Source organism: Oxyura jamaicensis, chromosome 2, assembly GCF_011077185.1.
Source record: "Oxyura jamaicensis isolate SHBP4307 breed ruddy duck chromosome 2, BPBGC_Ojam_1.0, whole genome shotgun sequence".
NCBI classification, from domain to species: domain Eukaryota; kingdom Metazoa; phylum Chordata; class Aves; order Anseriformes; family Anatidae; genus Oxyura; species Oxyura jamaicensis.
In genome coordinates, this window is record NC_048894.1 from 47,064,243 (window position 1) to 47,088,370 (window position 24,128).

The window sequence follows — 24,128 nt, forward strand, 5'->3', positions numbered from 1 at the left end:
TTTATTTTATTTTATTTTATTTTATTTTATTTTATTTTATTTTATTTCTTGTTACAGTAAATCTAAGTGGTACCAGTTAAGGAGTGAAGTAGACAGTAACATTTTAGAAAAGCCATGAGTGAGGGGGGACCTAGTAGAAATTTGCAATGAATGATTTGGAAAGGAAAGGTGAAATGAGTGTTTGTTCAGATTTCTAGAGCTGGAAGCATCTAATTAATTTAGAGTGAATTTAGAAACAAAAGATGGTGGCTTCTTATATCATGAATGGTAGATGTGTGGAACTCCTTGCAAGAGGAACTTGGAGATGCTGAAAAAGGTATGTGGGCTCACAGGGTAAGACCTTTGAGAACTGCCAAGAGTAGAAACTGCACCTGTTTCAAGCTGACTTCAGAGCTGGAAAGAGTTGAGCTTGGGAAGGCAGCTGAGGGAAGGCCAGGTCTCCCTTATTTACTCATGGTCGTTCCTGCAGATGGAGTCTGGGGCTAGACAGACACCAGGATGGCTTATCCTGTGTTATTAACATGTATTGTACCTTAATCTGTACCAATGCCTCTATTGGTGGTCACAGAGTAATCGAGTTCCCTAAAGAGGAGGAGAAAGGGGTTAAGAATAAGTGGCAGTTGTGAACAAAATAGACCCCAATCTCTTGGTATCTCTGCCTGTACAGATTCAGCTTTTTGAATTGCTGTGCTTGATGATGATGATGATTTGATGCCATCTATTTCTCAGATTCACTCCTAATGGCTTAAACACATTGGTTGCTGTGAAAATAGTCTTTTTTTTTTTTTTTTTTTTTTTTCCAAAACATTGAGCACAAATGTTAAGCTATTCTGTTTGAAGACCTGAAGTAGTTTTAGGAAGAGCACTGAAAATTTGTCTGAACCCCTTGTTTTTGATTATGAAGCTTAGGTGCTTAAAAATAAAAAATAAAAATGGGTCAGTGGTTCATGGTGAAGGTAGAAGGCAAAGTAGATTAGCTTTGCTGGAAGGAGAAATGTGTTGCCCTCCCTGTTTTTCTAGTTCTTTCAATTTTTTTGTTTGCCACTTTTGTGGTAACAGGGATGCATGAAAGGCTCTATTATCAGCCCCGAATACTGTAGCGAAGCAATAATGTTGTTTCATTTTTCCATGGAGAAGGCAGGCTTTTATCAGTGTGGAGGAGCGTAGTGATGGACTACACTTTCATTATTAATGTTCTGCCTGTGCCCAGTGAATGGCATGGTGCTGCTGCTCGGCGAGCAGTCGGCAGCGAATTGTCTCATCTTTCTGCGCGAGGAATTTTGTTCCCAGTATGGAGGGGTCCTTCCAGCCTGTAAAGGCAGAAGCAGCAAAATGCATTCCCTTCATCCCCGCATCTCTTCTGGAGCCAGCTCATCTCCATGGCGACACGTTAGAGGGGAAGGGATGCGGAGGCTGGGGAGGAGAGGGATGGGTTAGAAACAGCCGGGCGGTGGTGTGTGTCCCCCACGTCAGCACATCAGCCCTTTGATAGGATGAGGTTGTTAACACCCATCTGAGGCTCCTGTGCAGAGCTTCTTTATTAGAGCAGCCGCCGGGGCATCTGCTTTAGAAATCTCCCTTCTGCATCCTTCTATTTTATTTTATTTTTTCCCCTAAATCACACCTCTCCCCTTCCCCACTACCCCTTGGTTTAGCTGCAGCCCCGTTGAAGATGTGCAGTTCATTTTCAGCTTTCCCCGAGCTTCCTGGTGACCTGGAATTTTGCAAGGGCAGGAAGGCATGGCTGCGTTTCACTTGACCTTAGCAGCGAAGTGCAAGCTCGTCTGTTGCTGAAGGATACTGACTATGCAGAAATTTATTGAAGCAGATTACTATGAACTGGACTGGTATTATGAAGAATGCACAGATGGTAAATCTTTTTTTTTTTTTTTTTTTTTTTTTAGTGTCTTGATGCAGAACCCGAAGCTTGTAAGACTGCAGCTTTATTATTAAATGGTTTTTAAAATGAAGTACCTTGAAAAAGGCAGCACCCTGGTGTGGCAGAGATGCCTGCATCTCTGCTATGCCTCAGCATCTCTTTTGAGCATGCTACAAGGGACTGCTGTATGGCTTTCTCGTTTTCAAAGGGAGTGGCAGAGGAACATATGCACTATCTGAACATGCCTTGTGCAAGGGGAGAAATATTTGAAATGTTAACGGTATGCGGAATAATTTGAGCTGAATTTATACTGTAAGATTCTGTATTGATCTGTGCCTTAAGTCTTTTTGTGTTTTTCTGCAGTACCAACATGATATAATATGTATATATTTAATGTGTTAATAGGCAGTATGTGTTTTCTCTCTGGCTATTTGAAAGACATTTATAACTGGGGTTTCTTAAAACTGAGGAGGTTTACTGAAAACTGTACTGGAACTGAAAAAATTACAAACTGTGATGAAGCGTGATCTTCTAAGCCCCTTGTGAATTTTCTGCTTTTTGCTCGGGTGATAATTTCTTTATCAGAGCACTGAATATTTTTATCATACTTCTGATAGAAGGCACATGAGGAAGGATGTGGAATGCCTAAAGCTGTACTCTCTGCAGACTGGAAAAATCAAGATTTTTCATTAATGGCACTGAGTGGTAACCTGTAAAACAACATGCACCCTTTGGGAAGGCAGTAGTTGTATTCAGATTTTGTTCTGGTTGGAGAGCTTGGCTTAAACGAGGCAAGTCGAAGATCACAGTGAAGCAAAGAAGAGAAGGCAGGAAGGAGTGTAGGCTGGGGGATGTGGGTGGTATGTGTGGAGTGCAGGAAGATACTTCCTAGCGCTTGGTAAGTGTCAGAGGCGACACGAATAGTAAAGATGTGTGACAAAATTTGAATGGGCTGTTATCATCTTGTGAGTGGCATGTACCTCCATTTGTTTCTCTGTACTAGATTCCTGAAGGTTGTTCAACTTGAACTTCGCTTACGTTTCAATGATTATTCCTGTCCAGGTGTTCCACGAGGAAAGGCACATATTTATTTGAAGGATCTGACTACTTTTAGTAGGACTGAATCCATTATGTAACTTTTATCCTCTGGCTTTAACTCCAGTAAGTACTGTAGCATCCGATTAATCCATGTGATGTAACAGGCGGGGCTGGCCTGCTTTTGGAAGCTCAACAAACAGAACAGCTGTGCTGTCACTAAAAACTCTAGCTGATTTTTTTTTTTTCCCAGGTTAAATACAGGTGGGCTTATTGTTTTCTTCGTTTTATGATCCTTTGTCTGGTCAAAGTATCATTACACAGTAGCGTGTTATGTCAGAAGATCTGAGCTGAGAGCTCCTTTGCTCGTCAGTTTGGTCACAAGGTGTGCGCTGCTCTGGAGAAGCCATGGGGAGTTTCACAGCAATGGGATCCACAACAGGTCTTGGGCAAGAGCTTAAATACCTTGTGGGATCAGGGCCTCAGGAGCACTGCAGTGGTTGGGCTGATTCCGGGCTGACAAGTTTTCTGGTGCACGCTGAGCCCCCACCCAGCATACTTCTTCCAGCCGAGCTGACATCTCCACAGTCAGCTAGAGTTTGTGCTGCCTGGCTGGCCCAAGCGCTTGGGTGTGAGCACCTCTCTACGAGGCAGACAGGGAAACATCGCTCCTCTAGGTAAGGCACAATGCTTCATTTTTATTATTATTTTATTAAAATATTCCCTTCTGTCAGGATGGAATGATAGTGCTGTCAGTCCTGTCTCAGCCTCCTAGGTGAGTGGCAGTCTCATAAGGTTTAATGGAGGTTGATGGGTTTTAGCTGTCTTCTGCTTCTCCCACTTGAAGCTTGTGAGAGAGGAGAGAAGGATTCCAGAGGTGTGGTGCGATCTCTTTGGCCTTTGGTACTGGCATTTTGATTCCGATTTAAAACAGTATCAGCCTTTCCTGTTGATGGAGAAAGGTATACGGATTGTGGTGGAAGACAAAAGGCATCTTACAAGCATTTGAAGGAAACAGAGCTCTTTCAAAAACCTAGAGCAGCATGTGGTATCTTATAAGATGCCTGTCTCCTGTGTTTGATTTTTCTGCCATGTATTTGTCGATACCAAATTCATTTCCCTGGGATTCCATTTATATTCACTAGAGAGTGATAGGCAGCTGCAGCTCAGCTGACCTGTTTTGAATATCTATTTTAAGACAGGATGAAGCATAGTTAGAGAGCTTATTTCTCTGCTGTACATGGACTCTCTGGAGCTCAGATTTGTGTGTTCATTACATCATAAATCCTGCCCAATTTACCATTTTGGAAAATATAGCATGGGAGGAGTTAGTGGCACGTAGAAACTAATAGAAAACCTCACAAGCTGTTGTCCTACAGAATTACTCTTCTGATTAAATTGTTTCTCAAATTCTTTGTCAAAACTGATGGGACTCAGATTTCTGTATAAAAGGTGTGATTTCGTGTTAATAATTCCTTTAGCTGTGTGTGGTTTCTCGTACTTTGAGGAGGAAAAAGCATTCCAAAATGACACCAGCATGTAAGGCTCCCGTGCTGTTGTTTAACTTAATAGGAAAAGAAGTCAATCTGTCTCTTAGCTTGGGTTTAATGAACTTCTATGTGGATTGCCATAGTAATGATGTCTTCAGCTCACATCTGGTGGCAGTAATTTATGGTCTTTTTAATACCTTGCAAAAGCAAATGAACAAATGCTCAAAGCCGACAACTTCCAAATCTGTCAGGACTCTCTAGGGTTGAAATAACAAAGTAATCCCTTTATGTAAGGTCCTTTACAGAGTTTATTTTTGGTAAGGGTAGATGGAATTAAATAAAGGGTTACGTTACCTGAAGATTAAATCATCAGTGTTAGCTAACTGCAATAAATTGAAACTTAAATGAGTAAAAAGTATTATACTGTGCTTTTTTAGATACATTTTTCAGTATGATATTTTTGTATAATATGAGTGACAGTTGTCACCTTGCTTGGCATTAATGAAATGTACAGGTGGAGTGGGGTGGGGTAAAGAGCTGGGTGTGTACTTGAACAGGAAAATAATCTTCATAGCAGATTTTGAGATGGACAGCACTAATGACGAAAAAGGTGCAACTTCTGCAGATACCGCTATAAATCTTTATGAATATCCTTGTCCCCCTGCCTCTCTACTGGGCCGGTCTCCCTTACCCTCTCAATGAACAATGCTTTTGAGAAAAGTCCTGGCTGACCCTGGATCAAAGAACCTTTTGGGTGGTTTCTCCCATTACTTGTTTATTTCTAGCTAAACAATTCCGCTTTAATGCCGAACAGTTCATTGCCTACAATTCCAAGTGAATTTTTGTGTGTGTAATTGGCTCCTTCTTTCTTCTTTTGTTGCCCATGAGTTTCAGCAATTTCTTGTGGAGAAAATGGCATCTTATCCCTTTTTTCCTTCTTTCTTTCTGCATTCTCACTTTGTCTCCCATTTCTCACACCTCTTACTTGTTTGCCTGGGTGACTTCATCTCACTTTCATGGTTGTTCTGGCGCTTCTTGCTCTGCTTTTGCTCTTCTCTATATCTTTTATCTCCTGCCTGTGCTTTACTCCTGCTCCTATTGAAATGTTTTCATCTCTTGTTCTGATTGCAGTAACTGTTCAGAGCTCCTCTCTTCTATTGTCTGCTCCATAGGAACTAGTATCAACAAGTTCCTGGACTTTCTCTTTAACTGGACAATAATTAACAGTGCTAATGTTTGTTCTCCTTGACCAGCCAGCTACAGTTTCTTATCCTTGTCTTGCTTATATCAGTGTGCCTTTGCAAATGTGAGACAGTGTCCTAGTTCTTTCCTTTTACTTTTCTTTTCTTTTTTTTTTTTTTTTTTGGATCACTTCTTGCTCAAAGGCAGCATTAGGAGAACATTTTCCTATCCTGTGCTCCAGCTCTGAGTGTTCTTGGATCTCCATGGTTCTTTCTCTGTGCACCTTAGTTATAGGTAGCCTCAAAATGCCACATCTGCCAGCTCTGTGCTTTTTATTTGAAATACACTTGCCTTGATACTTCCATTACAAGAGGAGCTTGGCTGCTGGCTGGGCATTTCTGATGGGTCCGTATCACCCTCATGCATCAACCCCTTTTGTCTAGATCCCTGTGGACACAGTAACTCTGGTCTGGCTCTGCATGTCGACTGTGGGCATGCCATCTACATCTCAGACTCTTACTGATGCTTGTAGTGTGTGCTCATGGAAATAACCATTGCTAGGTATGCAGCTAAAATTCTCATTCAGGTTGTTCTTCCTTTGCCCCTTGATCCCATATCTCCATGCTTGATAGATATGGTTGAACCTTTTTTATATTCATGCAATCATTTATATACTTCTAGTTTTCTGCTTTTGCCATGTCACTTCTTTTTCGTTGTTCCTCTGTCTTTATCCAGTCAGACCTAAGCTATTGCTACTTGCACGTTGTCTTCATGTTTCTTATTTTTCAGTATAGAGGTATTACTCATTTACTCATTACTCATTACTCATTACTCATTACTTATTTCAGTATAGAGGTATTACTCTTTAGTCTGCTCATCTCCTAAATTTCCAGATAAGCATTATCCCATTCCATTCTCTTTCTGCAAAAGTAACTTGCTGTCCTTTTGGCTGAGCAACAGAAGATAATGTGGGGGGGCTTTTGAAAGGGGGAAATGCACAAAGTAGAAATGTACATTTTTGCAAACAAATGTACAAACCCGCAAATATTTGAACAACCTAACTTTGCCTGTACATCTTAATAGAAAGCACATGTTCAGTGACCAGTTTTTCCCCACCCTGAAAAGCCCACCCCAAACACCCTCGTTTCTTCATTAGCATGTCTTGAAATCCAGGTGCTGCTGTTTCAGCCACTGTTTTTAGGAGCTGTTTGCTTATGGAGAATTTTTTTGTTGTTATTCTAAACGCAACATTATTGTTACTGTTTAATTGTGGTGATTATGTGCAAAAGACTAGATGTTTTTATTGATAAAGGAAGGTTAAAATGTTTTGAAAACGCTGGAGTTCCATGGAAGTAATGAGTCACGGTAAGCGGGTTTATTTGTATTGTGTCCAGCCTCACCCCTCTTAAGCTAACTCTGGGTTTGGGTTTCCTTTTTTGTTGCAAAGTAACTGGAGGTTGTCTGTACCTTAGTGCAGGCAAGTGTGTGCGTGCGTTTTCAAGCATTGCAATTCACCCAGCAAGTGAAAGGAGTTGGATGTCTTTAGCAACTTACACAAGGTGGAGTAGCCTGTGTGCTGAGTAAATTGCAGCAAATATGCCAAATTTACTTTGCAGTGGCAACCTCTAAAAATCAGTGTTCATTCTAGTATTCTCTTTTAAGTCCTGGAGTCGGTGTTTACAGGAAATATTAAAAATCTCCTTTGAATCTTCCCTGATTTTGTGTTTTCAGAACCACTTATTATTCTTTTTTTCTTTCTATTGCTGTTTATTGTTTGGTATCTCCTGGAGACCTGGCTCTCTATCATTGGCATGTAAATATTCCCACACTGGTAAAAGAGCTTAATGCAAATTAAAACTAAGAAAGAGTTGATAGTGTGAGGGTGCAGCACATATTCCATCCCCACCCGTTATGAATTTGCATCAGCATTTCTCATATGCTTTAACGATATTAATGAAGTAGGTAATGCAACACTTATCTTTCTTCTGGTTTTTGAATGTCAGAGTCCATCTGTGCCACATGAGTCATGGTTTGAAAGTCAACATGTGAGAATATTCATTTATTGTATGCATATTGTTGTGTATATTGGGCAGCAATATGTCTGGTTTTGGTGTGACACACACTGCCCTGCTCTCCTTGTAGCTGAGGTAGTTAGCTGTAGTTGAACACTTGTCAGGAACACTAAAACCATAGCATGTCAGTGGAGTTGACAGGGGTGGGCTTTTTGGTCCCTAAGATTTGAAAGGTGCTTCCTTCATTCTTTTAAAGATGTCTGAGTTTGTTTTTCCATTCTCTAGTTATCAAAGGAAAGTGGTAAATTAATGCTGCATCGTCCGTCCCTCCTCCCCCTCTTTTTTTGAGCATTTCTGGTAATTATAACAAATGTGTATCATGTCTCTTACATGAGCCTTTGTGAATAATATCAGCATTTTTTTATTATTTTTATTTTTTTAATATCCAGTCTTGTAAGCCTGCAAAGTATGGCATTTTGACTGAAACATAATGGCAGGTAAATGTTCACCTGAGCTGGAAGTGTGTGCATTTCAAATATCTGAACAATTCTATTTTTGCAGAGGAACAAGTGAAGTACAGCAATAACCCTTTAGGAAAAAATACTCAAAGCCAGTATTACAGAGGAGGGGCTTAGATTCATTTGTTTCAGGGCCTGATCCTGAAAAAAAGTGTCAGGTTTCAGTTCCAAGGTCTGACCTGAACTGAACTGAGAAATACTAACAGTAGAAAACACGCAAGGAGAAAGTGTTGTCAGCTTTTGTATTTGTTACGTGCTTGATTATATTTGTGAATGATCACAAGTCCTGGAACTAATTTGAGGTCATGGATGCTGGAGGCAAGTAGGTACTGTCTGATTCTTACTGTCTGATACTTTATTTATTTATAAGTAATATACATATTTAGTGAGTTTAGTTCATGGTTACAGGGGAGAACTGAAGAGAGAGTAAAGTTTTAAGAAATCAGAAACTAGAAGTAATCCCCATTACATTACTCTAAAATAACATCTTTTAATGTCATGACATGGAGAGGAAGGGACGATCCTATTTTTTTCCCCAGATGAGTTCTTGAGGCTGTTGCTGCTGACTAATATTGCAATAAATTTTGGCAGTCAAAGGTCAAGTTGGTAAGTCTGACTAATAAGTAAGATCTTCATTCAGAAATGAGTGTTCCTTTCGTCAGCAATCACCTCTGGGTATTTCCTATCCATTGGCAACTGGATACTAATAAACATTATTATATTGTATGTAAATGTCAAGAGTTTAAAAATTAAAACAGAATAATTCACCATTATTGTATAAAACTAGTGCCTTCCCATATCGTATTCTCTCCTACATTCACACTGTTAGAGAAATGGCATTAGGGAAACCACCAAGAAGCCATTCCTCTGTCACCTCAGCTGTTAGGTTCTGCTTCTTCTGTGTCTCCTCTGGGTGTATTCCAGAGGACTGACAGCTTCTGATGTCTGTTTGTCTCCCTGGCCACAATGTCCCCTTGGGGGCAATGAGCTGCCTTTGCTGTGCAGTCCCCTCCCTTCAGCCGCGATTGCTTTGCCCCACAATGCAGGTTGGGGTATTTCTGCAGGAGGCAAAGGGTGCTTGTTTGCCATTAAGAGTAAGGGAGGCAACTTGGTAAACATTAAGTATCTACATCTGCAAACAGTTAAATAAGAAAGTTAACATGCCCCATGTGTGTAGTGAAGTTTAGCAGGAGGAGTTTTGTTTGTTATTGGAGCAGAGAAGAGATGCATGTGCCCTCAGACATGCATTGGGTGCACTATGTGGGCTTAGGTACTTTGTTTCCCACAATATCTGATAAAGATGACTGTAGAAAAAGTGGTATTTTACAGCTGATGTGATATGTTGGTTAAATGCTTGGTATGAGCAGAATTCTTTCTGTAAGTAACTCTTTCTGGAAGAGCAGTGGCAGTAGCTGCAGCCGTCGGGATCTCTCTGCCAGGTGGGCATAGCGTGTGCATGTCTGCAGCCTTAGGCAATTCCTCAGTCCCGTGCAATGTGTTTTGTGTGGCGTTAGGCAACCGAGAGGTGATTTAAGGGTGCACGCCCGTGGCCAGGTGTGGCAGGCAGTGGCTGGGAGGACGTGAGGCTGGCAGGGAGCTACCACTGCTGGCAGCAGCAGGGACTGTGCAGAGGGCAGCCCAGGAGGGATGGGGCCGTCAGCCTGCTTACTGCATCTGGAATACGCTAACAGAGCCCTTTAGTGCAGCCTGCACGCCCTCAGAGGTGGTGTGAGGAACAACGTGCATTTTCTGTCAATTATTAGACAGATGGTCCCTTCCCTCCTCCACCCCACCTGTATGAGGCGAAGCTGCGGCACTGAGGACAAGCACAGTCACTTGGGAGCTCCCTGGCTGAGCATGTGAGTGAGGAAAGATGGTATCCTGCTCTGCGGAGGCCTTCCTTTGCTCTTCCCAGAGGTACAGCCGCAGAGGGAATGGCTTTCCTTCGCCTGTGAGACTGAGGCACAGTCCTGGGTCCATCTGGGACAATTTCAGCAATGTCAGGAAACGAAGAGGAAAGCTTTGAATATGACTATGAGGAGGAAAAGGAGAGACAAGATGCATTTAACAGGCAGAACATTGATATCTTGGAAGAAGGTACTTTTTGCCTTTTTGCTTTTAAACTTTTCTGCTACTAATGCTTGGCAGTGTTTAAGAAACTTGAGTGACCTTTTGTGGATTTAAACCTAAATTTTACAATCTTTTTTAATGTATACCTACTGCCTTCAGATGAAAGAGTCAGAAAATACTCTTATGGGACAGGGTGAATCTTTATGTATATTTCTCAAAGAATAAATACATGATCAACAGATGTAGGCTATGCAATAGTGTGTTTGTTTGTTTGTTTTTGTTTTTTAATAATGAAAATGGATTTGGGAATTTATTTAGAAATGCATTTTTATATGTTTAGCCCATATATATATTATTAAGCTGTGTGTGTTAGTTTGTCATTCCCAACAGGTATCTCTAAAAATGAGGAAAAGAACAAGGAAACAATCTTATGCTTATCCAGGCACTTGAAAGTGTATTGACAGAAATAACCCAAATCTGGGGTCATGTGTCTTAACCTGTCAATGAAACAAACAACCCCAAAATCTTGTACTTTGTGGAAATAGTGGATGTCTGCAATATTGCAGACAACTGGCCTGATAGGGCAGGGATGTGCATGTACACATGTGGGAATTTCTGCTGTGCACCTGCTGTGAAGAGTGTGTACCTTCCTATTCAAAGGCTGCTTCTAGCCCTTGTAGCAATTTTTTCAGAGCGTTGGGCACCAAAAGCTGAATACATCATTTGTGCTATTTCATGCATTGTAAATTTTGCTCTAAAATAGTAATTCTGTGGTAGAGAACTAGTACTTCCAAGAACACTATTGTAGAGCTGATATAAGGATGCTTTGAGATTGACCTTATGGGAAACAGTTGACATATCCAAAGCTTCCGTGTGAGAAGGGCTGTCATGGATGTAACGCTCTCATTGAACCTGTTGTGCAGGACTTTCCTGTAAAGACTTCCTCAGAAAGAAGCATTGCACCTGGATTTCAGTCACACACAATAAACTACCCGTTGTCCCTGTTGTGCCTGTGAAGCAATTTAAGATAATTTGTTTGTCTGTGCAAAACAGAAGAGTGCTTGAGAGAATACAGGTGAAAGAGAAACTTTAGAATTAGGGTTTAGGGTGGGGAGGAAACCATTATCTAAGAAAGTCAACAGACTTTGTTTTATATTTTATTGCTTTTTTGTGTGTGTGTGATTAAGTGGTTGTTGAAACATACATAATGCTGTTCTTACTCTTTCTGTGTATTTTACCTTTCATGGAGATCTAAGTACAGTCTGAACCTATTCTTGCTGATTTCAAGAGAAAAAAGAACATTGAGTTCTATATGGGATAAATTTAGTCCTGTGTCTACAGTACCTACCGCTCAAAAGCTCAGTATGTGAAATGCCTTTTAAAGATGCTTCTCTCATCCACCTATACGTTTAGGTCCCCTACATACTTAATGTAGTGCTGTAGATGCACAAAAAGGATGTATGATATTTCTAGGTGAAACTTTTCACGTGACCATGCTTAATAATGATAGCATTTCTGTTGAGGGTGAGCCAATCCATTTTATAAGTAAAGCAGACTGAAACACCACCATGCTGCCTTTCCATGCAGGAGAGAAGAAATGTTTAGCTATGTCTGACTATATACATAGTATCAGAAAATGAAAAACTGAAGAATATGCTTCACTAATGATTTACGGTTATCTCATTGTTTGCTATTTATTTCTTAACTTTCTCATGGAAGAAAGGGGATAAAAATTGTATAATTAAGACTCCTTTAACTGTTTGGCCTATCCCATGAACTGAATGTGTCTGGTCATTTTGATTGAGCGAGGTTTTCCCCTTTCACGGCATTTAGATCCTTTCACTGCCATAGGTGTTGTTTTTAAAACCTCTCTGACAGAACAAGTGTTATGCTGGGCAGCATTACGAGAATCAGCTCTCTTGGTGAGTATCAGAAACACCTTCATAAAGGTCTAGGCGGAATAGTCCAAGAGTCAGTGCATTGCTTTCTGAGTCGTAAGATTGCCCAGTAACATTTAATCTTCATTTGATGAGTTGGTCTTTGAGCTGACTGCGGTGAAGCTTTGAACAGGAGTAATTGTTGATGTGTCTGCTCAGGTTTTAACAACAAAAACTGAGCTGTGAAAGGGCAGCCTTTGAGCTCTCCTTGGTCAGTGCACTGTTGAGTCAGCTAATTCTGAAACTGGGCTGTGTTTTGACTCTTGCTTTTGAAGGTAGGACAGGAGGAGGCTATGTGACTTGTTTAGGACCTGTGGTGGTGGCCAGTCATTACCCTTGCAGTTTACTGATGTAACAGATTAAAAACCCTCTTCATCTAGCCCAAGTTTAAATAAATAATAACACTACTAATAATAAAAGTCTTGTGATCGTTTTTAGATTCTTCACTTCTGGCACTTCAGAGTTCTTACTTAGAAAATATGAAATACCTGTTTTAATTTATAAAAATGTTGGATAGAATTGGGTTTGTACAATGGTCTGGAATCTTTAAACACTAACAGCTGACGGTGTGTGGCTTTACTATGGCTTTGTAACTTCATTTTAAGATTTTTAAAAGGTTTAGAGTCCAGGTCCTTGTTCAGCCCTGTACCTGTTTATTAGTTGCAAGGCCTGCAGTCCAGATACTTCTTGAGAGGAAATGGATGAAGGAGGAGAATGTCAAGACAGTAATTCAATGGATGGTAATCAAAAATCCCGTGAGAAAAGTTTTTACAGAAGAACTATGCTGAGCTGTTACCAGCCAATACTGTGTACTAAGGTGATGACAAGCTGTGGGGCCCTAACGCAGAGTCAACAGTAACACAAGGCCTTGTTCTCTCTAGGCATTTTTCCTTTTCTCCTTAGTTTTGCTTTGTGGCTGTATTTACTGAGGTGCCACACTTGATCTGCGTTTGTGCTAATGGAAGGAACAGATGTATGATGTTCTTGTTGAAATTTCCTTTAACCTGATTATTCATTCATCACAAGGAAGTCTGTTGCAGTGCATGCCCAGCCTAGAGGAAGTATTTTGAAATGGCTGCCAACCTGACAGTTTGGGCATAGGCTCTTGAGAAGAAATAACAGCGGAGTTTTTTTGCAAACCTCAGTTGAAGTAATAATGTAGGCTAACATTGAAACAACTAAGCTATTTGAACGCTATATGAGAGAAACCGCAGTAAATAAGCACCCTTTGCACCATAGCTTAAATGGCAAGATGAAATCTCTGCTTCTAGAAGAATCAGTAACTGCACCTTAATATTAAACGATTCACGTGCAAACTGTGGCACTGAAATCCCACTAAGCCAAGCTGTAACATTAAAAAGGAAATAATCCTTTTGGTATTGCCTATGGAACTTAGGTTAGTCACTTGTCACCTTGTTATTATGTAGTGTCTGACCGTGCGTGCATTGCTCACAACATTATGTTCTTTCAGACTCTTTCAAGGAGCTCGCCCACGGCGTGGCTCCACAGCAGCAAAGTGGTGTGTGTGCTGTGGCCGCTCTTCATCCCTCTGAGCAGCGTCGTGGCTGCCAGGTGGGCTCCCCACCTGCCCTCAGCAGCTATGGCCTGCTCGCGGTGTGTTATGTTTAAATCTGTACACCTAGCGAGTCCTCCTGCCTCAGAAGCACATTTTTGAAGCTCCTTTGGCAATACTGCCTTGAAACATTGATCTGTTCAGATGATCGTGCTCTTTGAGGTCCGTCTCCAATGTGTCAGGCACCAGCAGGCCTGAAGCTTCTGCCCCAGTTCAGCCACAGCTGCCAGAAACTTCTCTTTAGTGGAGGAGAATCTCATGTGTTTACCTATAAACATGTAAAAACTTCCTAGCCTGAGTCAGAAGCAGAGCTGAGGGCACATTTTAGGTATATTTTTATGAGTTTATTTGAAACGAAATATCTGTACTATGGCACCATTTTCAGAATATCCTCATGCACCTGCAGGTAGTACTGCCAGTAACCAGTGCCAGGGCGTAACTATCAGCGGCTCTAGGACTGAAGCTGTGGTTTTTAGCATGTACTTTATCCTTGGAGTGCAGAAATTGCCTTTCAGAAAAGAAACCAACGTGAGCTGAGGAGCCTGAGTCAGCCATGGTCTGACTCCTCGTGTTTGCCAAGCGGTATCTGTGAATAATGAGCCCTGCTGGTCAGTGTTTCTGTGCCTGTTCTCTGTGTCGAGGTGCACCACATTGAGGATGCGAAGAACTTGCCATCCTGGCTTCAGTGTGTGGAGAGAGCTCTGAGCACAGGGGGGGAGATGCAAGCAATTCATGAGACAGCTTCGCATGACTGATGGAGAATAAAGTAGGCTTTACTGTAGTTAAAGGCTTTGCATAGGGAATTGTAATGAAGAAAAGCATTAAGTTCATCCCCTGATGCCACCTTGTTGTTAAGATTTGCCATTAAATTGCTGGAGATTTGTGCTCCTTGGGCAGTGTTCCCTTATCCTGATGTAATTTCTGGGGAAATATATTTCAGTAGTAAGGAAATCCCAATGCACTGGGGCCTTTCCTGTCAGACAGTATAATTATACACGTCAGTATTATCTGCCCTAAAAGTGAAACTTTGCTATACCGTCTCATCGCCCTTCTGTTTCATGGTGGTTAGAAATGGATGGGAAGAGGAGCAGTGAGAGCTGAGCTTTCCTTTTCAGCAGCGGTTGCACTCTTTTAGTTCTTTACCTTGACCCTGATTGACGGGTCTCAAATTAAGAGAAATTATGCCTCAATGAGGGAGTTCTGGCTCTGGCTAGCCAGTGCAGGGAACTGGTGCAGATGACACCTATGACTGCTGGCTCCTGTGATGTTTTTGTACCTGCATCCCCAGTTTGGGGAAGGTTGGTCATTGCAGCAGCTCCTAGTAGTAGTATTCTTGCTCCCCTTCTCCTCCATGGCTGTTTCATGTTCCTGGAAACATACTTTTCTCTGAGCATCAAGCTACATGGTTGTTTGTCTTTCAGGGCACAGTCCAGGAAGGCACATGCTTTCCTCTCCGAGCATCTTCATCTTGACAGTCTGTGCTTTAGGCAGTGTAGAGCTCAGAGCCTGAAAGAAGCTTGCAGTCACATTGTATTAAATAGGTGATGCAAAATAAATGTGAAGTACATCTTTTCAGCTGTAATCACATTGTGAAACATAGGAATATGGATAACCATAAATTTGCAAGCTTTAAGAGAGTATAAAGATGGTGCTAGGTACTTTAAGGCAGAGGAAATACTTGATCTGTGTAGCATTCTTCCATTTGTGTGTTTGGCTTAAAAAAAAGTAAAAAACAAAGCAATAACTTTGCTACCAGGGCTATCAGGTATCTATTTGTATTTTGTATATTTAATGCGATCATGAAAATAACATGATAGAACATTTCTCTGTTCTTTGTTTTCAGTTTCAGATCTGTGGCATTAGCTTCAAAGATGTTACCAAACCTGATTTTTCCAACTGAGGTTTTTCTAGAATTCTGTGCTCCCTCTACTTGCAGTAGAATTTATTTTTTAATGTTCTGTCTGCCTTTATTGCCTAAAGGCCATCTCCAGAAACTGAGAGTTGCAAAGGGTGTTGGATTTGTATGTTGCATTTATGCATTTAGATGCTGCACTTCTATCATCCTCAAGCAAAAATAGTACTAGTTTGCAAGTGAGGTCAGTTTGCAAAAAGAGGTCAGTAAATTGGCACTATAGATTTTTTTTATTATTATTACAGAGCATTGTCCTTCATTTGATCTTGTTTTATCTTTATAGTAGTATTACGAGGCTCTCATATTCATCAGAAAGTCGAGCAGGCTATAAACCTACTATGCAGAATCTGTTAGACATGTGGGTGTGTTGATTTTTAAATTCATTTTGTTTTCTTTTTTTTTTTTTTCCTCCATCTTTCACTGATCAGAACTCAAAATAATGCATTTTTTCACTTGGTAGATTTTTTTGGACATCTAAGGAAATCAAAATCACTATACTAGCAATTGACCGAATGTTAACTTGTAATGACTAATTGCAAACTTAAAACAGTTTTGAATTTTTTAAATGCCGCTGCTGAATTGCTTCTCTCCTTTTTCTTCCTACCTTCTCTTCCCCTGCAAGCCTTGGTTTCTGAGGACTGAGGAGAAATATCTCTTGGCAAGTTTGCCCTCTTTCTAAAAGGAGTATGTTCCTTTCTGTTGGTAGCTCTGGACTTCTGCTGTGTTGCACAATGATTATTGGAGGCGGCTGGCTGGAGGAGGTGTTTTATTATACCCAACCTATTGAAGTTTGTTTCCACTTGGACATTGAGGAGGATGAATAATGAATCACTTCTGCTTTAAAACCCTTTCGTGTTGTCAGAGTAATACATGAAGACCTCTGTGTTAAGAGAAGTTTGATGGAAACTGAGATACAATAGCCATTGACGACTAGGTTGCTACTTATTGCTGGGAATAAATCTGTTGTGATAGTTTTTCTGGTTTGTTGGCATTTATTATTCAGTTTACAGATACCAAAAAGAAATATTTGACTTCACCTCCTATCAAGGTTTGTTGTCAAGGTCACCTTTCCTTTGCAGCTCAGAAATGTTGATTATCAATAAAAGTTTGTACCTGCATGCAAAGAGTTCTAGTATTATATTTATTGAAAATTATGTTTAATTTTGGACTGTGGTGATACCCTGCTGTTAAGTTTAAATGGCAAAATCTGAAGGAACAGCTGAATGAGCAACCACTTGTATGAACCTTTACCTCTCTTCTCCCTGGCTGTGACTTTATTCTGTCTGAGGGAGCCCCGTCCTTTTATCAGCTGGGATATACAGTCGCTTGAGTAAGAATGGAGTGGGGTTGCCATAGTCATAATCAGCCATGATTATCAGTGCCAGGGACAGAGTTAATATACGCCTCCTAATGACAATCTCAAACATTATTTTATAGCAGTAAGGGAATGCTGTAACCAAGGGAACTATTAAGTGTACTGTTGTTTTGGAAAATAAACTGTTGGTGTCAGGGCTTCTGATAGACATTATTGCATGACCTATGAACTTACATATTAAAAAATTATTTTTGTAGTTAACATGAATCATTTTTATTGAGAATAGTCTTCTGGAGGTCACACTATCTGCCTTTCTAAGGAGTTTTTGCAGAAAGCTTCTTTTTACTGCCTTTGTTTTATAGAGCTGATGTTCTCTAAAATGTTTTCAGGATTTGATCCTGAAAAGTGGAGTCTGAAAAACAGGAAAATAAACAGAATACTTCTTGCTGTAGTTTGGCCAACTTTCTGATGATCAAGTATGGAAAAAAAACAAACACATAATATTTCAACAGATACCAAAGTGCATTGTATTTGATATATTATTGATGTGCCTTTAGTTATGATTGATTGTATATTTATGTACTTAATATCTTTTATATTTATAATCAGGCAGCATCATTTCCGTAGGGTGGCAAACTTTTTTGTACTATTGCTGTACTCTGTGCATTATTTAAAAAATATAATTAGGCCTTATTTGTCTTTCCTTCAACCCCCCTTAATGCATGCTGGAGCAACATTAGCCAGTCAGTCAGACTGAGCTTTAACTGACATTGTCAAGGGTAAATCCCCTGAAGAACAATTTGCATTACAGCAGTCTGCTATCCAGTAGTCAATATGATCAACTCAACTCTATTAGCAACCCCTTTTTTTTGGAATTACAGGGTTTGAGGATTAAGCACAGCTGAAAATAAAGAGAATATTTCACAGTGGAGTAGAAAGAGCTGTTTTTTCCTCTGATTATTGGTGGACTTTTAGAAAACTTGCAGACTTCAAATAAGCTTATATAGCTTCTTAATGGATCACATATGATGATAGACTAAACTTCCGCATACTTCCTTCAGTCTAACAAAACTCCCAGTTCCACGTTAGTAGATTAATCATCTCACCCGGTTTAGTAAACATTTTTTATGAGGGATACAATGGCCACAATGATGTGGTGTAGGTATTTTAAGAATGGTGTATTATTTTGCATGCATTTTTTTATTGACGTTGCTGTCTCATACCATAATGCTTAGTTCCATTACTATGACACAGTATTTATGGTGAATATTGTTACCAACACTGTTGGAATTGTTTATTCATGGAACAATTCAACTGAATGCAATACAATGACTAGGTGACATAACAGAATCCTAGTGTATGTCTAAGAACATTTTCATGTCTTCCTTGACTTTTTTTCAAATAAACTCAAGACATTTCTCTTTAGAAAACCAAGTTTTGTTTTAATGGTTTGTTCTGCCACTGTCAAAAGCACATACTCTTTGCAAAAAAGAAACATTAGTATTCCCGGCTTGAAATTTTGATAGTGTTTTTTTTTTTTTAATTTTTTTTGCTTTTTTTTTTGTTTTTGTTATACTTATCCCATTACCCCATAGTTGAAATAAGTAGTTTTAAGATGAAAACTTAAGCAAATCTATGTTATTTAAAGGATATATTTTTCTTCCAGTGGTATTGCCAATGTTATTAATGTTTCATTTTATCTTTTCACAGTTCTATGTGCTGAAAGAGTGGGCCAGATGACTAAAACGTACAATGACATAGATGCTGTTACACGTCTTCTTGAAGAGGCAAGTATTACATCTCTTTAAGGACCTATACACATTATGAGAATGTCATACAGAAATTACATGGTTCTAGTGTGACTGTTCATAGACCCTTCTCAAATGAGGAGGAATAAGTGCCCTAAGTGTATGTAAACTTCATCTCATTGGAAAGGTAAAAAATCTTTATAAATAAAGGTCATTTGTTTACATTAGTCCTATGGATTCATTAATTGTGCTTATTTTTCAACTGGGACCATTTAACTTATTCTTGGCCAAATATTTGCCAAAACGAATGAGGAGAGAAAAAAAAATCTTTAAATGAAACTTTTTTTTACAGTGCATGTAAAGCTAATAGTGTTATTAACTTAGTGTTATTATGGATTAGCTTAGTGTTATTATGGATTAATCGTATAAGAAAAATCACAAATACTATTGTATTCGTAATTATCTCAGCATCTTTCCAGAAGAATGCACAGATACATTTTTTTTTTAAAAAAAAAAAAAAACAAAAAACTAAAACTCCATTCATCTCCAAGCCTTTTTTCTTTTTTTTCTTTGTGGTATTTTGTTTTGTTTCTGTTTTTAATACTGTTATTATGTACATTGTTATGACTTTAATCCTTGGCTCTCAGGAAATGGTAGAAAACAGTTGTCAAGCTACAGGATGGAATGCTTATGTTCAGTAAATACTGTGATACATCGTTTGTTTGAAATTAGCTGCTTTTCTGCAGTGAACTTGTGATAATTTTCCAAACGATGCTTATGAAGAATTATTCAAGTGAAAACTGTTACAATTATATTAGTTTATCTCTGAACATAATGTATTCCTTCATACCTATTTGCTTTCTTATTGCAATGTCAAAAATGGGACCTGGGTGGCCAAGGTACATTACGTGGTCCATTCTTCCTCTAGTTCTGCAAGTGGACAAGCATGGGAATGCTCACATCTCTCACCTACATTTGATAATATAATCTCAGTACAAAGTCTGCTTTGAGATAATCTCTTTTAAACAACTTCTTATGAAACTTCAGTTAAAACTGATGCTTTATCTAAAAGCCATGTTCAGGAATAAACTACTTACTTGTAGTAACAGGCTATTATTACCTGTTTGTGTCTTGCTTCCTTTGTCGTCTGTGACTGGAATTTACTTGCTTTTGTTTCCATGGCTCCTTCTAGTAACGATGCAGCACTTTGCCAAACTATTTCCTCCCAGATTCCTATAGCCAAATATCTATAGATCCAGAAATCACATTCACAGGAATAATGCTAGAAGGATTTGCTGAGCCAATGTTTTAAAGTGTCTGTCTGGTTTACTTTCCCTGTCTGGATGATAGCAAAGGAAAAAATGGAGGAATGTGCAGTAGGTGAACCTTTAATAAAACAAATATTTTCAGTGAGTTTTTATTTCTTAATTGCCCATCATTTCCAATTTAATCATTTTTCCTAGGCAGTTGTGTGCACTTACATCTCCTTTCTCTGTTCTCTAAATGTTGGTTATCACAAGAGATTAAACCTGTTTGCAGAAGTTAAGGTGTAAGTACTTCTGCTACCATAACACAGACACATGAAAAACAACCCCCAAAACTAAATGTCTGCCTGTTCTTCTTGTTGGCAAGCTTCAAATGAGTATATTATGAGGTTGGCAGGGTGGGAGGTGCAGTATTTTGGCCATGCGGACAGGAAAGGGAAGATCTCAAAACAACTTGCATGCAGATACTCTGAAAATCTGTGCTTATTGCCCTGAAAGGGAGCAAAGGGAGTGACATCAGGCTTTTCTAGGTATGAGCTAAGAATGGGAACAGATTCCTCTGTGAACTTGCTTTCTCATCCCTTCCTAAGAATGGTTTAAATGTGTCTCACTTCCTAGAATTATAGAATCATTAAATTATCATAATAATTAATCATAGAATCATTAAGGCTTCAGTGTTTTTATTACTCATGTTGCTGTAATACATCAATTCCATATCACTGTGAGGAGGAGGCCCGACCCCAAACTGAGATGTAGCATTGAATTGCTAAAAAATTTTGTAGAAAGTCTAGAGAATTTAATTAAAGAACCTGGAAACACACACTTGTGTTCCTCAGCTTTGAGGTCAGAAACCTTGCTACTAGATAGTTCTGCCTCTGTAGAGTCAAAGCTGCACTGATATATGTTTTTTTTTTCCCCACTTTATATTTATGAAGTGAGCTGAATTGTTGAACGATAAGTTGGCCAAATATGTAAACTAAACATTTTTGGATATTTTTGTGGGACTTACTGTTCTGAACGATTATATGTAAGATTTTATCAAGATTTTATGGCTAGATAATGCCAGTGGCTTTTAATGCAAATGCAATACTGACATTCAATAATCATTTGGAAAACACTATTTGTCAAGACAGCAGTGATCGATAACCTGTCACTTTATTATTAGAAAACTTCGTTTTTTTCGCTGTGAAAGACTCTTCATTCAAATTCGTACAATCACAGAATATCCCAAGTTGGAAGGGGCCCACAAGGATTATCAAGTCCAACTCCTGAGTGCACACAAGACCACCCCCAAATCAAATGCTATGTCTGAGAGCGTTGTCCAAACACTTCTTGAACTCCGACAGGCTCGGTGTTGTGACTGCTTCCTTGGGGAGCCTGTCCCAGTGCCTGACCACTCTCTGGGTGCAGAACTTATCTCTAATGCCCAGCTTGACCCTCCTCTGTCACAGCTCCATGCCATTCCCTCGGGTCCTGTTGCTGTCCCCAGAGAGCAGAGCTCAGCGCCTGCCCCTCTGCTGCCCTCGTGAGGGAGCTGCAGGCCGCCATGAGGCCTCCCCTCAGCCTGCTCTGCTCTGGGCTGAACAAACCAAGGGACCTCAGCTGGTCGTCATAGCTCTAGACCCTTAACTATTTTTGTAGCCCTCCTTTGGGCACCCTCTAATGGTTTTCTTATATTGAGGCACCCAAAACTGCACCCAGTGCTCAAGGTGAAGCCATGCCAGAGCAGAGTATAGTAGGAATAAGTGTATTGACTTACTTCTGGTCTAGTAGGTTTTTTAGGCTTTGTCATGCATGTCACAAGGTGGATTTTAGTCATAAATCAAATGGCTGTCAGCTGGGTAAATGAGCCCCAAATGGTATTTTCAGTAAATATGCGAAAGGGAGAAAGCTTCCTCAAATGGTGTTGAACTGAAGTTAAGTGGGGAGATGACCATAGTGCCATTTTTGCACTATCTTAGGATAATTCTAGTAATTGAATAAGAAAATCATCAGGGAAAATATGTAATTAATGTTGCAGAGTTCTATGCTGTTTATCATTTTGCCCCAGGCAGATTACAACCTAGCGTATAGATACATGTCATCAGTGGGACTGACCTCTAATTTTTATTGGTACATGTTTCGTCTAGCTGGGCTATTTCCAGTTCTGTGCACACAGAGAGGTAACAAAGGGGCAAACATGGAGTAAGAATTCTACTTCATGTAGAGCAACTGCAAAAAAAGAAAGGGATAGGATCTGGTTTTATATTAAAGCACTAAAGGATCTGCTTACATGAAGAGGATAGGAGGCTGAATACTCATTGTAATGGGGCTGGCTCCTGCACAGCCTGCTGCATTTAATTTCAAGGTGGAGCAAGTGGAAACTGCAGAGTGCTTTGAGTTCTTTGGCATTTTTACCGTGTTTCTAAAGTCCTTAAAATGAAACCTGTGAAGTTCTGTGATTGCATTCAGGAAATGCTATGCCAAGTTGATGGAATAGTTTCCCCTGGTAGTCTCTCAAAGCCATAATGGAGAAGTAGTTCTGGTTTAACTTACATTGTTTGATGTTAGACCTTGAAGCTGTGCTATGGTTCAGTACCTCTGTATGGGCCAGTCTTTTCTGAATGTCAGTGTTACATAAGCAGAAAGAGAAAAAAAGAAAATTAGCAAAACCCAAACAAACAAACCCTTGCAGAAGGAAGAAAGGCTCTCTATTGTTTTAAGTACTGTTCCTTCCTTTCTATGACAAATTTACCCTTCCCTCTGCCATTTGCTTTCTTTTCTTAATGCTTTACAGAAAGAACGGGACTTAGAATTAGCTGCTCGGATTGGCCAGTCACTTTTAAAGAAGAATAAATCACTGACAGAAAGAAATGAATTCCTTGAGGAGCAAGTAGAACACATCAGGGAAGAGGTAAGATTTTCATGCCTGACTGAGGTACCTGCAGTGATGGGGAGAATTTTCCTTCTTTCTTTACCTTTTCCATACTTAATTTTCCTGGGCATCCCATCCATAGCAGGTCAATCCATGTTGTAGTGGTTTGGACAGCCATTTTTATACCATGTACACTTGCAGATGTATGACCAAAAAAGTCATTTGACCTGTTGGCTGAAATCAAGGCCATTTGGAGGGTGGGGGTGGAATACTGACTTATGCTGTGCCTCAGATTTCATTTTCCTGTAAAATCAGCTGTTCTTTTGGTTCTGAGTCACTCTACCCACTGTTTTCTTCTACTGGTTTTGTCCTTGTTCCCATCCTATGTATAATTCCCCTCACTAACCACTTTTTCCCTTCTACAGCTCTTTCTTTTTCTTGTTTCTGCCCTGAATCTCAGTCCTCTCACATCGTCTCCAATGGATGTTTAATTGCTTTTTCCCTAATGCTTTTCTATTTATACCCAAGTTGAATTTTGGCTTTTAGATCATGCCATTTGAATGCTAGGAGTGCTTCCCTTTGCTTCTCAAATTGAATATGACTGCTTTTTATATTTATAGAGATTCCAGTAGTGCACAGTCACTGAAATCATGTGCGTTCTGCCTTTTCCAAGCAGGGTCAATTTCATAGACTGATGTTAAGACTCAATTTTTCAGATGGATCAGGATACATTTTAGTGATTGCTAATTTTTATTTAACATGCTCTGTACGTATGAACTTGTCAGTGTTAGGGAGTGTTGGGTTATGCTGTGAAGCAAAGGGTGGGACTTGCTACCTTCTGCAAAGATTGCCAAAATCTCAGTTTATTGTCATTTGGCTTTCTGTCTTTTCAGGAAACTGTGGCAGAATCTATTGAAGCATGGACTGTTAGCCTGCTGCAGTAGAGACATTTCTCTCAATTTTTGACTGCAGTGACAATCCTTTAGACTGTTGATGAACACATTTAAAATATAATGTGACGCTGCATGTCTTTTTGAATTAGTGTGTTCTATAACACATAACTGAAAACTTTTAATTATTTGGAGTAATGCCTTGTGTTTTGCACATACTGTTGCGTTTCTGATTGAATGTTTATACAGTCGATATTTCTTACTGTATTTCTCTGAATGGGGAGAGGGTTGCTGTAGGTACTGGCAGATTCTCACTGGATGGATCTTCAATGGAACCGTACAGGATGCTTTAAATGAGCTCTCCATCTATCACTCGGTGTCACTATTTAAGCTCTGCTGTCTTACTGACTGACTGAGATAGAGGCAAATGTTTCTTGTGTTCAGGGGC

At 39.7% G+C, this 24,128-nt stretch overlaps 1 protein-coding gene across 9 annotated transcripts in view; it reads left to right on the forward strand.

The window, feature by feature from the left end:
• Nucleotides 1-24,128, forward strand: part of TRAK1 (trafficking kinesin protein 1) — a 106,028-nt gene that overhangs the window by 48,503 nt on the left and 33,397 nt on the right. For 6 of the 9 annotated variants that reach the window (XM_035316384.1, XM_035316385.1, XM_035316392.1 and 3 more), the window contains 2 exons: nt 18,634-18,710; nt 22,713-22,829. In XM_035316384.1, the coding sequence (XP_035172275.1) occupies nt 18,634-18,710; nt 22,713-22,829 (194 nt within the window). Of the gene's footprint in view, nt 1-1,493; nt 1,871-9,678; nt 10,214-18,633; nt 18,711-22,712; nt 22,830-24,128 lie in introns of those variants that run through there. The other 3 variants (XM_035316388.1, XM_035316390.1, XM_035316386.1) reach the window with 3 other exon arrangements.